This window comes from Pseudopodoces humilis, chromosome 2 (genome assembly GCF_049639895.1).
Source record: "Pseudopodoces humilis isolate 2021_Gansu_Grassland_sample_001 chromosome 2, ASM4963989v1, whole genome shotgun sequence".
Lineage (NCBI taxonomy): Eukaryota > Metazoa > Chordata > Aves > Passeriformes > Paridae > Pseudopodoces > Pseudopodoces humilis.
Window position 1 is genome coordinate 100,370,268 of NC_142201.1, and position 14,842 is coordinate 100,385,109.

Consider the following 14,842-nt stretch of genomic DNA (forward strand, 5'->3'; position numbering starts at 1 on the left):
TTTTTATTTACATCAAGCAGAGCTAGGAAAATTATGAGGATGGGAAAATGGGACAGATGGTCTTCTATTTTTCTATTTTGTAAATATTAAAGTGTAGAAAGAATTATTTCCTTTTGGTTTCAGAGATGTAGGTAGCATGTCTCCACAGAGTTTATATAGTGACATTCATGCTAAGAAATTTATTTGGATTTAAGCCCATTGCCAAAACTGTGTTACAATCTCAAAAATCTATTTAATTTATGAGGCAAAAGTATTCTTTTATTTTTTTACCTGTCATCATGCCACCTCTTATATTTTACCTGACATATATTACCTAATTTATTTCATTTGTATAGTCTACATCAATTATTGGAATTAAGCAATGCAATTATCCTTGAACCAACACTGCTGAAATGCTAACAGATATGTTTCTGAAGCAAATGTACAAGACTGCTCTTTAAAAGAATATGGTATTAGAAAAATTGTATCATAGGACCTAAAAAGTGAGTCTGTGATGTGAAATAAATATCCAAGCTCTTCAAGTTCCCCCATGGCTGTATTTATTAGTACCTTGTTTTTCACCAGCAGTCATAGTCATAGGTCTTGAGGCTGTAGTAAACTTTACCTGACAGGTAAATAAAAAATGAGTCTTGGAGTAGCCTCCTGGATGATTTATTACTCCTTGATTCTTATTACAGCATAAAGTAAAACTTTGTGTTAAATTCATTTCCTTTCTTAAATGTAAGTTTGCCTTTTGTTTCTGGTACCATGTGTGTAAAGAACAGAGGTGAGAACAAGCAGACTCTTTCTCTGTCAGGGCTCTGTGTGTCCTAAAGGAGTCTTTACCATGCTCCTCACTGTTGCAGTGGAAATGCCTCTACTCCCTCCTCTCTAGTACTAGATTCAACATTTTTACAGCCCCCTTCAGTTTCTTTCTGGACTCTAGGCAGTCCTGCTGTCTTCCTGGTTGTCTTTATGGACTGCGAATTTTTGATTTTAGCAGAGTGCACACAGATATTTACCTTGGCCTGAGGCAGGATATGTTCTTTGTGGCTTTTTGTGTTTTTTGTTCTTGGCTGTTCTCTTATGGGGGCAGGGTATAAGATATCAATTAATACTTACTAAAAAATTCAGGTGTGATGATCGTCTTAGGAAAAACATTCACAATTCAGGAAATCTCATGAAAAATATTATGTGTTGTATGGATATTTGATGTCTAATTTTGTTTGTTTGTTTGTTTATTTGTCTGTTGGGAATTTTGTGGAAAATACCCAGTTCTGTTTAATTTAGGTAGGCAGACTGATACTGAAGCAATCTTCAGATTTCTTTGCTCTTTTTGGTGTAGCTTTTGATATGACTATAGGAACAAAAAATTCACATCTTGTCTCATTGTTTATTTAGGCTAATTACGTGAAAGTTAATAGCAAATCTATTTCATTGCACTTTTCTCTTAATTGTAATAGTTCTCATGTTAATATCTATGGATAGTACTTTGCTCATAGTTTTTCTCTGCTCAGCTTTTATTTTTACTATCAACAGAACTGAATAGTTGTGGGTTTTAGCAAGTTTTGAACTTACATTCACGGGTAAAATTTGTCACATAAAAAAAAGCTAGAGACTTAGAGACTTAGGAAAAACACCCTTCCATCTCTTTCCCAGACTCCAAATACCACTCCTTCCCATTCCTGGTCTTCACTCCCCTTATTATCACCTCCAATGCAGGTAACAGTCCATTCATTGAGGTGATGGAAAATGCAGGAGGCTGGTGTGAGGATGTAGTGTCTTCCTTCTGCTGTTCCTTCTTTTTCACTCTTCCACTGCTCTTTCTGCCTAATCCGTTTCCTCTGTTCCATTGTGGGTTATCCACAGTCCTTTCAAGATGTGATTGCTCTCTCATGGGTTCATGCATTTTCCAGAGTCCTGAACTGTTACCAGTTGTGCCATGGAGCACCTCTTATCACTTTGGACTTCTTGTTCTTTGGCGTTCTAAGAGGTGCTACAAACTCCTTCAGTTGTGTCCTGCCGTGTGTCCCTCATGACCCAGCTACAACTGCCTGTATCTGTCAGCACAACCTCTGAACTCCCTCCCTTGCAGCCAGCCCCACTAACAAAACCTTGCCTTTTATATCCAATACACTTGAATATGAGAATATTGTGGGAGGGAATGCCAAAAGCCTTGATAAAGCCAAGGTAATTGCCACCCACTGTTCTTCTCTAGTGCACAAAGCTAATAATTTTATCCTAGAAGATGGTGGAGTTGTTCAGGCATGATTTACCCTTGGTCAGTCTATGTGTTACAAACCACCTTTTTCTCACTGAATTTTTAGTTTTGTGTTTCTGTATATATCTATTACATTTTCCTTTTTTTTTTTTCCCCCTTCTTTAATTTTGTCCTCAGGTTTGGGACATAAGGCTGTTGTTGTCATGTAACATCCTTATTTATATTGTTTTCTCCATCTCTAGATGTGCTTTAATTCAAAACATAATAATGTTTATTTGAAATTTCATACTTGTAGAACAGGTTCTATATATAGAATGAAGACAGTATAAAACCTGACAAGATTTAAACTGATAAATTCCCAAAGAATTTACAATCTACTTTATATTTTTCAGCTTTACTTCAAGTAACAATTTCACTTAGCAAAGTTGAACTCAGTGTGGGTGAATCCAAGTTCTTCACATGCACAGGTATGTATTAATTTTATTAGTAGGTATACAAATTTTATTAAATTTTGAACTTTTTATGTATTTGTAACTGAATAGTTGTTTCACAATATTAAATTAACATATTGTTGTATATTCACATTGACTTGTGACAAGCACTATATCTTTGTGGCAAACACTAAAACTTTACTGGCTTCCCATTTCCACTTTAGGATCTTTTAATTTCACACACTGAATCAGTTTAAATTCTCTATATTGGTACAGGTAGTTTATATCTGTTAGGATCCTTTTGTAGTTAAATTGTCACTTATTTAAACTAAGGAATTAAATCCTTACCAACCTAATGAGACAGCCAAGGAGATTTTTTTCTGGTGAGGCAGTAATCAGTCACGAGGAGAAGAATTTGCATTTGCAGCTGATTGATATGGATCCTTGATGTTGCTGAGTTGAGGTCTTTCATTGACAGTGACACCTGGCCTGACTACACTGCCACTGCAGTTGCCTGATAACTTGACCTGTTGCTCCAGCCACTGCTGGACAGCCAGTTTCCTATATATAAGAATATATATATATAGTATATAAGACTTTATACTTTTCTGGGTTTTTTCCCCCTCTTGAGATCCTTGAGGTGCTATTCACCCTGTCTCAATGATTGTACATCTGCCTGCAGCTTTGTCGTTCTTACAACTCGCATAATTTAGCTAACATTATAGAATCACAGAATCACAGGTGGAAAAAGACCTCCAAGACTGTCAAGTCCAAGTTTTGACTGATCACCACCTTGTCAACTAGAGCATGGCACTGAGTATCACATCTAGTCATCCCCTGAACACCATCCAGGGTGATATCCTGGGTAGCCAGTGCTTGACAACCCTTTCCAAGAAAAAATCGTTCCTGAATTTTGCTTAAATTCCTGCCACTGCATAGTCTGTGCATTGGGTAGGCATATGCGTTGCATGATGTTCTTCTAAATGTCTAAATCTGGATCTTTTTTGGTTTTGTTTGTAGCCATTGGTGAGCCTGAGAACATAGATTGGTACAACCCACAAGGAGAGAAGATCATTTCCAGTCAGAGGGTGGTTGTTCAGAAGGAAGGTGTCCGGTCACGTCTCACCATTTATAATGCAAACATAGAAGATGCTGGAATATACCGGTGCCAAGCAACAGACGCTAAAGGACAAACTCAAGAAGCTACTGTAGTTTTGGAGATTTATCGTAAGTACAGTACTACCAATTAACAAATAATTGATAATTATTAATAATTGGCTATGTTTTAAAACCCACTAGCATAGAGAAAGTAAAGTGTCTCAAAATATCATCCCAAGCTCTGAATTTTATCTTCCAAATAATTTAATCTCCTGCAGTTTAGTAGACATTATGACAAAGATTCAAGTTAAATGTAGGGGCACTTATAAGTCTTGTAGATTGCTTTTCTCCTGTATTTTAGAATGCCATCTTAAAAGGATGCACTGTATGCCCGTCAAAGAAATGAGAAAAAAAAGAGGAGGGAAAAAGAATAGATCAATAGATCAATATAATTAATACTACAAGTGTATGTACAGTTTACAAATAAGTGCATAAACAAAAGTGCAGGAAGTGCAATGTATGACATTTAAAAAGCAGAGTTTTTACTGAATTGTTATTTTAATCTCTGTCTTTTGTTATTCTTGGCCTTATGAAAGAGTTTTGACTTAAAGCATTGAAGCTTAGTGTGATAAGTAACCAAAATGGATTTCTACTGCAAACAACTACTTGAGGAGTATATTTGAAAAATAAATAATTCTATTGTAGTATGAGATTCTCTGAGAGATTTGAGGAGTTTTTTCTCAGTATTGAATAAATAAAATTGCATTTCATTCTTTAGATCAATCAAAAATGCCTGAAAGCTGTATATTAAACAAGCACAGTGAATATGTAAGGCAAGGTCTTTGTTGGTGAAAGGATGGAATGTATGCCAGCAGCCCTTCAGCTGAGTTAAGATCTAATTTCTTTGGGGAACAGGTTTTTTAAACGTGAAAGAATTACAATGAGACAGAAAATACAGAGCAGAATGGAAATAATTTCTGAGAGGTACAGGTAATTCAGATAACAAAAGACACAAAATTTTTAAAAAATCTTCTGATAAAACAACTAATAAAAGGATGGTAGCAGTTAGAAGCGATTACATGACAGCTTGAAACTTCACAAATCAAAGGATTACAATTTTTCAGGAATTCATTTGTATCCATAAAACGGCCAGTTACTCCATTAGCAGAGTGCTGTGAAAGGTAAAAGTCTTTTGAAGCACTTGCATGTGTTAATTTTAATAATTCTGAGGTGAGACAAACCCAAAAACCTACATAAGAAATGTCAAGGTTTGTGGGAACAGAAATGGAAAATTTCCTTATTCATATTTGTGATGTAAGAAAGAAGCAGGATAACTCGTTGATATTCTTAGGGCCTGGTTCTAATGATTCTCAGATGTCTGAGAGGTTTTTTTTCTGACTTCATACAAAAATGTATGAGAAATGTAACAACAAAACTGTGCTTCTTCTGCTGTGGGAAATGTGTGGATTATTTGAGTCTACACTCATATCAGTACAAAAACACAGAGACGAAGCTGCATCTCTGGGTTAAGCTCCCCAAAGTTTACTCTGAAATGTAATTGACCATCTTTGATCTGAGAGAACATAGATTGGGTTATTTATTTTGTGTGCAAGAAATTCTTCCAGGTTTTTTTTTTTGTTAGTCAGCTGCATTAGATCTTATGATCTATTAGATCTATTAGATCTATTAGATCACGGATTAATACCATCTTGGACTTTTAAAAATACTGAATTTATTCAACACGTGGAAAATCAAATATCATTTGGTTGTTTGAGCTTAGAAAACTTAAAAGCCTCAGTAGACCTAAAAAAATCTTCTTAGTTCCTAAAAATAATGCTACAATTTTTTATGACCTAATAATCATAACAGACCTAATAGTTTCTCACTGGCTTTTTAATGTATTTTACTCAGCTGCTATTTTTTTCAGTGAGTCAAAAATTCTACTTTTTTAGTGAGAATTTTCCAAATTTTAATGGTCTTTATGGAAGTTTTGATAGAATAAAAAAAATGAGGTCTTTATTCAATAACAGAATTATGAGGAATAAATCCCACAAGAGAGTAAATAAACTATCAACATGAATATATAAACTTCTAAGATCTAGAGTTTAAAAACTGTGTTTTGGAACATTGAAAACAATGCAAATATAAAACCAGCAGAATGTATATAAATAAACAAAATTTTGCATAATACAAAATGATTGTAAAGTAATTTTTACAGGCAGAGTATAAGTCCAGGACCATTTGAGTCTTACATGGGAAAATTATACTATGGAAATAATTCTGTATTATCACAGTGAGAAGATTTAATAGTGGCATTTTTCCTATTTATTGTTGCATATCATTTTAATGCTAAGTTAATTGTATGACTCTTACCATATTCTGTTTCCTTTTTTATTTTTTCCTTTTCAGAAAAGCTCACTTTTCGGGACATAGTATCTCCACAAGAGTTCAGGCAGGGAGAAGATGCAGAAGTTGTTTGCCGTGTTACAAGTTCACCTGCTCCCGTTGTCAGCTGGTTGTATCGGAATGAGGAAGTCACAACTATTGCTGACAGTTAGTATTTTGGTAACTCTTTGAGTTATACATTCCAGTAATATTAAAAAACTATTTTTAAAAAGGACTAATTACATTTTAGTGGGGGATTTTGATTAGCCTATCAGCTTAGATGTAATTATACCAGGTTCTGTAAAGGTGATCTGTACAGAATCCATATACAATGGTTTTCTCCATGTGTTTTTTTTTCCAATTGGGAATTTTTCCTAGGTGAAACTTGAATGTCCAAATGCCTAAAAGATTGCTGGGAGCTCCCTCAAAGGATCTCTTCCTGGTGTCCCTTGTCTGTAGGAGTTGAACACATTTAAAACACACAGAGATGAACTTCACTGCACACCAAGCTGTGACAGTGACCCTGCAAAGCATCGTCTTTGGGATATTTTCCCAGTTGCTCAGAGAGTTCCAGGTGGAGAGGCATCTTGCATTATTGTGAGAGTTTGCTTGAATAAGGGCAAGTTACCCTCTGAATTACAAATAACTGGAATATAAGTAATCTGCTGAGACTGGACTGATAAAGCCTGGATTAAGATAAACCTTGCCTTCCCCACATGCAAGTTCTAAGTCTCTAGAGTCAATTAATTAAACAAATACATTTTTTTTTTACTTATCCCACAAAACCTTTGAATTATTTTTTCCAGCCCTGCCTCAATAGTCATCTTTGCCGAAACAGGACTTTTTCACGTTATCTGGAAATGGAACTAACTTTGTTAATTAACCAGCTTTTCTAACTTCCCATCAGTTTTTCTCTCTGCATGTAATGAAACTCTGGGTAGAAGTATGCATTTAGAATTCTTATTCTTTCAAAATTATTTGTTATTTTTATTTCAAAATGAAAAGTTTGTTGGGGCTGGGGGGTTTATGAAGTCAAATAAGAAAATGTGGAACATCTGTCAAGGGGATAAAAAAAAGCTTGGTTAATATTTCTGAACTCAGGTTCCTCTCCATTGGGAAAGAAAGTTTTGATTAAACTTCTTTCTTATTTAGTATATCCTATTTCTTCTGTCATGAAGAAAGGCATGGAGACTAAAAGGAAACAACAAACTTCTACACTTAGAAAAAAATTTGAAATTTATATATATGCATATATATGTATATGTATCTATAATTAAACAGTGAATGCAAGTGAGATATAGAAAATTTTCAAAAATAAGAATGCTGAAAATAAAAAAAGAATTGGCAATCTAGGAAAAAGTCATTAGAGGATGATAGAGCTTGAAAATGTAGAATTGCCTCAAAGATCTCTCTCCAATTTTTTTATTGCCATTTTAGTAATAAATCAATCTCTGTAGGATTAGCAAAGCAGATGGAGCAACATTTCCTTTCTCCTTCAAAATCATGCAGTTTGAAAATAGAGTTTTTAAAACTTTAGTGCCTGAACTTCTTTTAATAAACCATTTTATTTCTCAGTGCTAAAAGGTACAATGATAGAAACGAGTTTTAAGTTGTTCCCTTATGTTCTGATCTAGAACAGTATCCAACTACGATTCCAGTCATGCTTAGGAGGAAGCAGTTTTAAATCACACAAAAATAGGACACTGTAAACTTTGTGGGTTTTGTTTATATGGGCTTATAATAAAGGTGAAAAACATCATGCCACTCTATTACAGTTAAGTTAATTTTTTCATTTCTTGTGAAATGAAAATTATATTATAATTCCAGTTTCAAAATCTACAGTGGATGATCAAATTCTCTCTTTTTCTGAAAGATGATTTAAAACAGACTTCTAATGAGCTGGACTTGCCCTCTAGATCATACTGGGCAAGCTGTTGCAATCCAATCCTGCTGCTTCCTCGGCATAGCATAGTCTCTGATATTTCTTTTCCACTTCAAATCAGTAGCTTGTGCAGTTCTAATTCCAGTACTGGAGATGTGGTGCCTTTGCCCTGCAGAGCACATGTAGACCATTAAAATACATTTGTATTAACCAACATGCAAATGTGATTGCTTGCTTTAAGATAGTTAACATGCTGCATTTACAGTCCCTCTTGTAAAGAATGGCCAGTTGTATGAGAAACAGGTTTAATAAAAGTCTTGGTCTTCAGCGTTTTCCAAAGGTTTTGATATTTTATTCAGCTCTTTAGTGATGTCTTACTATTTGAATGTACAGTATTTTGTTGGACATTCTGGCTCAAAGCCTGGTACATACACAGCAAAATTTACAAAACATGAGGCAAAAATTCTAGATTGGATTGAGTGGCACTGAAAAGACAGAAGCTCTTGTCAGCTGCACCACTTAATATGTGATAATGACTGAAGGGGAAGGTCATGTGACTGACTGGTCTGAATCAGGTATTTGAAGTTGAGAGGATTGAGTCCAGACAATGCACTGATGAGCTGGAATAGTGTAATGCCCACTTACTTCCAGATTAACCAACTCAAATCTCTTTGCTAAAGGGCACAATTTTTATCAAGATATCCATGGCACAGTGAACTTCTAGTATACTCATGGGAATATCTACTGCTGTATCCATTTCTCTTCAATGAAAGTTGAAAACATCCAGCAAACGCTTAATTTTTTTTTCCTGATACTAAGTGAACTTTTTCAGTGTTTTATGGCAATGGAGATCACCTCCAGCCCTCTCATTCATCTCATACATTGCATGTCCAATATTAAAAAAAAAAAAAATAAAAAAAGGCTTAAAGATGGGATGGATCTCACTTTTTCAAATCATTTGGAGGCCCAGTTCTGTGTTGGTAATTATGTAGGAGGAGAACAGGAAAAGATATATACTGTGTGTGGTATTGTATGAAATGCAATTAATATTCAAGCATGACTTTAACAAACCAGACATAATTAGCATAAATGTGTTGATGATGTTAATGTCCTGTAAACTTCTATCAGGTGAAGCATGATATTCTTTTTTTTTTAATTTCTCTCTTCATTTTATGGTAGAATTCTTACTACTGGTACAGAAGTCATTTGATAGTTAAAAATAGTTAAAAAGCTGCTAAATATCATCGTCCTCCAATATTGAAGGGTGCAAAACAGAACAAGAGCAACAGCTGAATAACAGGGTTTCAGGTTCTTCAAGACACACATTCAGTGAATTGCAGGAAGTCATTCTTCTCAGAACAGTGCATTAATATTGACTAGTTTTGGTGGGTTTACCTTGGTCAGCTTCCATGCACCCACCCAGCTTCCCTCTTACCCTCCTCAAGAAGCTGACCTTGGCTGTGTACCTGGTGTCACCAAAGCTGCTCAATCACCTCCTCTGCAACTGGACAGGGGATGGAAAATATAATAAAAAGCTCATGGACTGATTGACAGGGAGAAATCACTTGCCAATTGCCATCATGGGCAAAACAGACTTGATTTGAGGAAAATGTAATTATCAACATAACAGAGTAAGATAGTGAGAAATATAAGTCTTAAACTGCACCTTTCCCCCACACCTTCTTTCTTCTCAGGCTAAACATGACTCCAAACACTGTCTCTGCTTCTCCTTCCTCCTCAGGGAAGGACTCCCTGCATTCTTCCCCTTCTCCAGTGTGGGGACACCTCCGTGAACTTCAGCAATCCTTCCAACAGCCTTCAATTCTTCAAGAGCCCCTCCAGTGTGGGTCCCCTGTGGGTGTCCCAGTCCTACCACAAACCCTGCCTTGGCATGGGGTCCTCTCTTCATGGGTTCACAGGTCCTGACAGGAGCCTGCTCCAGCACGGATTCCCCACAGGCTCACAGCCTCCTTCAGGCATCCACCTGGTCTTACAGGGGGATCTCTGCTCCCTTGTGGACCTGGTGAGCTGCAGGGGCACAGCTGCCTCTCTATGTTCTGTACCACGGCCTGCCAGGGAATCTCTGCTCTGACACTTCCTCTTCTTCCTTCTTCACTGACCCGGGTGTCTGCAGGATGGTTCTGCTCACATCTTCTCACTCCTCCCCTGACTGCAATCACTGTTGGACAGTAACTTTTCCATTTCTTAAATCTCTTATCCCAGAGGTGCTACCACTGTTGCTGATGGCATTGCCAGTGGCATGTCCTTCTTAGAGCCTGCTGGCAATGGCTCTCTAGGACATGGCTGAAACTTCTAGAAGCTTCTCAAATAAACCAGTTCTTTATCCCCTCAGTACCAAAATCTTGCCAAAAAAATGAAATACAACAAGATCGTGGGAGAAAATGAGACGAAAAATGTGTTGAGATTAACAGAGGGAGAACGCACACCAGCGTTGGCAAAATGGATTTGACGGAGGGGAAAATTAATTTAATTTATATCCAACATGTTAAATGGTGAAATACAAAGAAAGAATTAAAGCAATATCTCCCCTCTCCTTTTTCCCAGACACAACTTTATAATTGTTGACTCCTCTACCTCACCCACCCCGTGGAGTGCAGGGATATTTGGGGAATGGGAACTGTGGTCTGTGGTCAGTCTGTAACAGTTCCAGTGCAGATCCTTTCTCTGCGTTGTAATTGTTCAGGATGAATTTGCTGCAGCATGGGATCTTCTGTGGATTACAAAGGGGATATCTTATCCAACATGCTCCTTCTTGACGCAAACACATCAACACATAAACCCAGTACACTAGTTCAGAGAGAAGGGAGAGAAAAATTAAATTCAGGTCCAGTTTACTCCTGCAGATTATAATTTTGCTGCTGCATGTGGAGGAAAGTGTGTGCATGGCTTTCATAACCTGATTTTTCAATGTCCTTCAGCTCCTCAGAATGTCTGTTGAATTTCTGTTTATGCTGCCCTTTGCAGAAGATAGAGTGCTTTCTTTTTTCGGGTTATGTCTTTCTACCCATTTCTGTGAAGTGTTAGAGGGCAGTGAAATATATCATTGACCAAGAAAATGAAGAAAGAAACAGGAGGAGGGAAGAAGGGCAAGCAAGCTGAAATCATTAAACATTGGGCTGTAGAATAGGCCCAAAGAAGGTAGTCTAGATAGAAAGGGAAACAGCCTTTTGTTGCTTACTATATTATAAATTGCTCAATTTAATTTTTGAGTATTTTTTTCCCCATTTAATTTTTTTGGCATTCTGTGTAAATGCTCAAGAGTATTCCACTCATTTTTTACTAAATTGTAATTTAACTTGTAGTTTATTACTCCTTGGAGTAAGTAGGAAATTATGGATGGAAAATCCACATAGAATTCTAGGAAATTCAATGTGTTTTGGAATAAAGAAACCCCAAATTTGTCAGCCTACATTTTCCTTTTAAATGTACAAATGTTTTGCCAATGAACATTCAGATTGTACAGAGAAAGTATTTAATATTCATTTAAGTTAGTGTTCCTCATGTTGTCTTGATTTACTTGATCTGTGACACTTAATCTCTTATTTTCTTTTCTAGATCGATTTGCGGTATTAGCAAACAATAATCTCCAAATTCTTAACATCAATAAAAGTGATGAAGGAGTATATAGATGTGAAGGAAGAGTGGAAGCAAGAGGAGAAATTGACTTTCGGGACATAATTGTTATTGTGAATGGTAAGGAGTAAAATTGGTGAATTTACTTCTTTCTTTATTGATTATTATGGCCTATTTTATCATATATCAACTTCTGAAAAACCCTTTATTCAACTGGTTAATATAATTGTCATATCTGTTTAGGATTGGTTTACTGTAAGTGTAATTGCTTAATGCTGAAAAAAAATCTACTATACTGTGTAAATAGAATTCATCACATTTCATAGTATCAGTAAATATAAATATGTAAAGCATGGATCATTATTATTCATCATTTACAGAACAGTAACTATTCAAGACTTGAATTTCAGATTATAGTAGTTCAGTCTGGTTTTCGGTGTTTTTGTCATTTACTCTTAAAAAAAAACTGGGTTTTTTTAATAATTTTTTATAATTTTTATAATTTGATTTTTATATTCTTTATAATTTACCTTCACTGTATGAAGTGTGACTTTATGGGCTGTCCCAAAAGTCAGAGATACATTTTATTAACAGTCTTAGTTACAGATTTTTTTCAAATTTTATTTTTGTGAAGAATAAAGTATGTAGAGTTGCCTGAAAATTTGCATGAAAAATGTTACTAGTTTATAATAAACCTCTATAAAGGAAAGTCAATGAATTGAGACAAGATGGAGCATTTAACTCAACCTCTCTTAAACTCAGCATTGACCTGTTGAAAGATAACCAACTCTTCATATATTGCCTGGAAAGGAGACTGTTCATAAAGGGCATTTTTTATCTTTGCCGTCTGTTTATTGTCAGCTTTTCAGTGCAATTCTTCCACAGTGTGTCTTAGGTTTGGATCCTTAAATGCTTTGCCCTTGACTGGTCCTTCTCAGCAAACTCCAGTTTACATAAGTCATTATGTTAGGTGAATTCACAGCTAGTTTCATCAGGAAGTGCAGATTCTGGCACAGGTATTTCCTAGTCCATGCTGTCGAGCAGCAACATCTGAGGCAAAATTCTCTAGATTGTTGTAGGTGGTATATTCTGGCACTGCATTACCACGACTCCTGGTTATGTACAATTCCAACAGTGCATCTGGTAGCATTTAAAATGCCGGATGACATTTTCTTCTGCTGCTATTTATGTGTAGGGATATGAATCCACCTCCTGATTATCTTCCACTTCTATTGGTATTTATATGCAGTTGAGCTGAGAGTCTGTATTTAAACTAAAACATTGGGTTGCAAACCATAGTCTGACTTCATATCATTTATTGCTGAATTATGAAAACAAATCTTGTCCTTTGTATATTTATTAAGACTCTAGGCAAGAATGTTAACACTCATCTCTAAACTTAAGTCTTGGACGGAGAAGGAGCTGCCAAATAAGTGATTATGACATGGTTGGTCATGTAGACTGACATCAATTAAGAAATATTTCTTGCATCATTTGTAGCAATAAATAGGTTTGCCTACATAAAGTTGAATGGATAAAACTTGATCCAAAGTAGCTTTTAGAGTAATACTAAAATTCAAAAAAAAAAAAGAAAAATTTTAGGTATTTTTGTTTTTTATTTTGGGGTTTTTTTTTGGTGAAAAGTAAAGCCTGTGAATGAACTGGATTCAAAAAAGAAAACAAACAAAAAAAAAACCAAAAAAGAAAGAAAAGAAGGATCAGTCCATAGTCTGCCAAAAACTACATGGGTATATTTCCACTGCATCTCCTGTTCCTAAAGAGAAATAATACTTACTTTGGAGGATAATCTAAGCTTGCAAATAAAGGAAAATATTATCATGAAAGTATTTGTATGTAAAAGTTATTCAAATTTAGATCTTTATTGTTTATTTACTTATTTTGTAATAGTCACTGTAGAATCTGCAGGAATGTGCAAAATCTTTGCTAACTATATTTCTATCAGAATCACAGAATAAGGTAAAATGAAAGCAACCCACGAGGATCACTGAGTCCAATGAAAAAGTTTATCTGGCTTCAACTAAACCAGGATAAAAGTATGTGAGGTATCCAAAGCAGGATAAACTGTAATTAAACAGCTTAGGGGTACTTTATGAAAGATGGCACACCATGTTAATTGTAGTAGGGGTTTTTTTAAAAATTAAAATTTGCATATGAACAGTTTGCAAATTTACTCAAAAATAATTAAATCTTGTAACAAAGTCTTATATCAGGGTAATTTCTAATGTATGGAAATCCTTGGAAGGGTATAATGGGTGAGAAATTGACAACTAGAATATCTCCTAGAAATCTAATGTTTATGTTTCTATTCTACTTACAACACTAAAATTTCTGTAGAATTTATTTTCTTGTTATATTTACAGTGAGGTCTGAATGTCAGGATTTTCTGTGGTTACAAATGGTTGACATAGAAGAGAATGAAAGAATTCAAGTCCTGTAAACAAAAATTTATATTATTTGTTCTTTTCTCTGTTTTTCCCTACTCTTTTTTTTTCTTTTTTTTTTTTCAGTCATTTTTTCCTAATGTACTACTTGGTTTTATTTTTTACTTTCTGAGTAGTTCCATAAATTAGTCATGCTGATCTCACTGAAATTAGTGGGAGAGAACTGTTTACACAGTTATATGGGGCTGAGTTTTGCCATCTGCTTTAAGTATGAAAGGTGAGAGACTTACAAGCATAACTTCATTTCTCTTTTCCTCTTGTAGCTTTACACTTTAGATCCAACCTATGTACTTAGGAGCATAAAAAGAAAAACAGATTTATCCCTTGATAAATGATGAGCAAAATAAAATTTTACTTTTGAAAAGAGAAAATAATATTTAATTTCATTGTCATTGCAGTATCTCTCGGAAGATTGAAGTGCTTAAGTAATGCACTGAACCTGCTACTTCTAGCAAAGAATTACCTCCTCATGTGCCAGACAATGTTTTGAGGTCTAGATATTAGAATGCACCACAAAATAGCTAAAATGCATTAAAAGCTTTCTAAGTATCATTGTGGGGTTTTCTTTATCGGAGATGGACAAATTCATGTTGCATAGCAAAAGGGTTTTGTATGCTGAGTAATGACCCATACAACTTCAAATAGGAAAGAAGTGATCTGTGAAACACTATAACACACACCATTAAAAAGTGTGAAAAGTACACAGCAACATGCAATTACTGATCATTGATAATTCTGGTACATGATTTTATGTTAATTTGATATATTTAAGATTCACAAGAGAAAAGGT

At 35.2% G+C, this 14,842-nt stretch overlaps 1 protein-coding gene across 1 annotated transcript in view; it reads left to right on the forward strand.

Moving 5' to 3' along the window:
- The window catches only part of NCAM2 (neural cell adhesion molecule 2), a 291,248-nt gene that overhangs the window by 147,538 nt on the left and 128,868 nt on the right, over positions 1-14,842 (forward strand). Inside the window, exons 2-5 of the mRNA XM_005524057.3 lie at positions 2,593-2,667; positions 3,652-3,858; positions 6,139-6,282; positions 11,573-11,710. Of these exons, the coding sequence (XP_005524114.2) occupies positions 2,593-2,667; positions 3,652-3,858; positions 6,139-6,282; positions 11,573-11,710 (564 nt within the window). The remainder of the gene's footprint in view (positions 1-2,592; positions 2,668-3,651; positions 3,859-6,138; positions 6,283-11,572; positions 11,711-14,842) is intronic.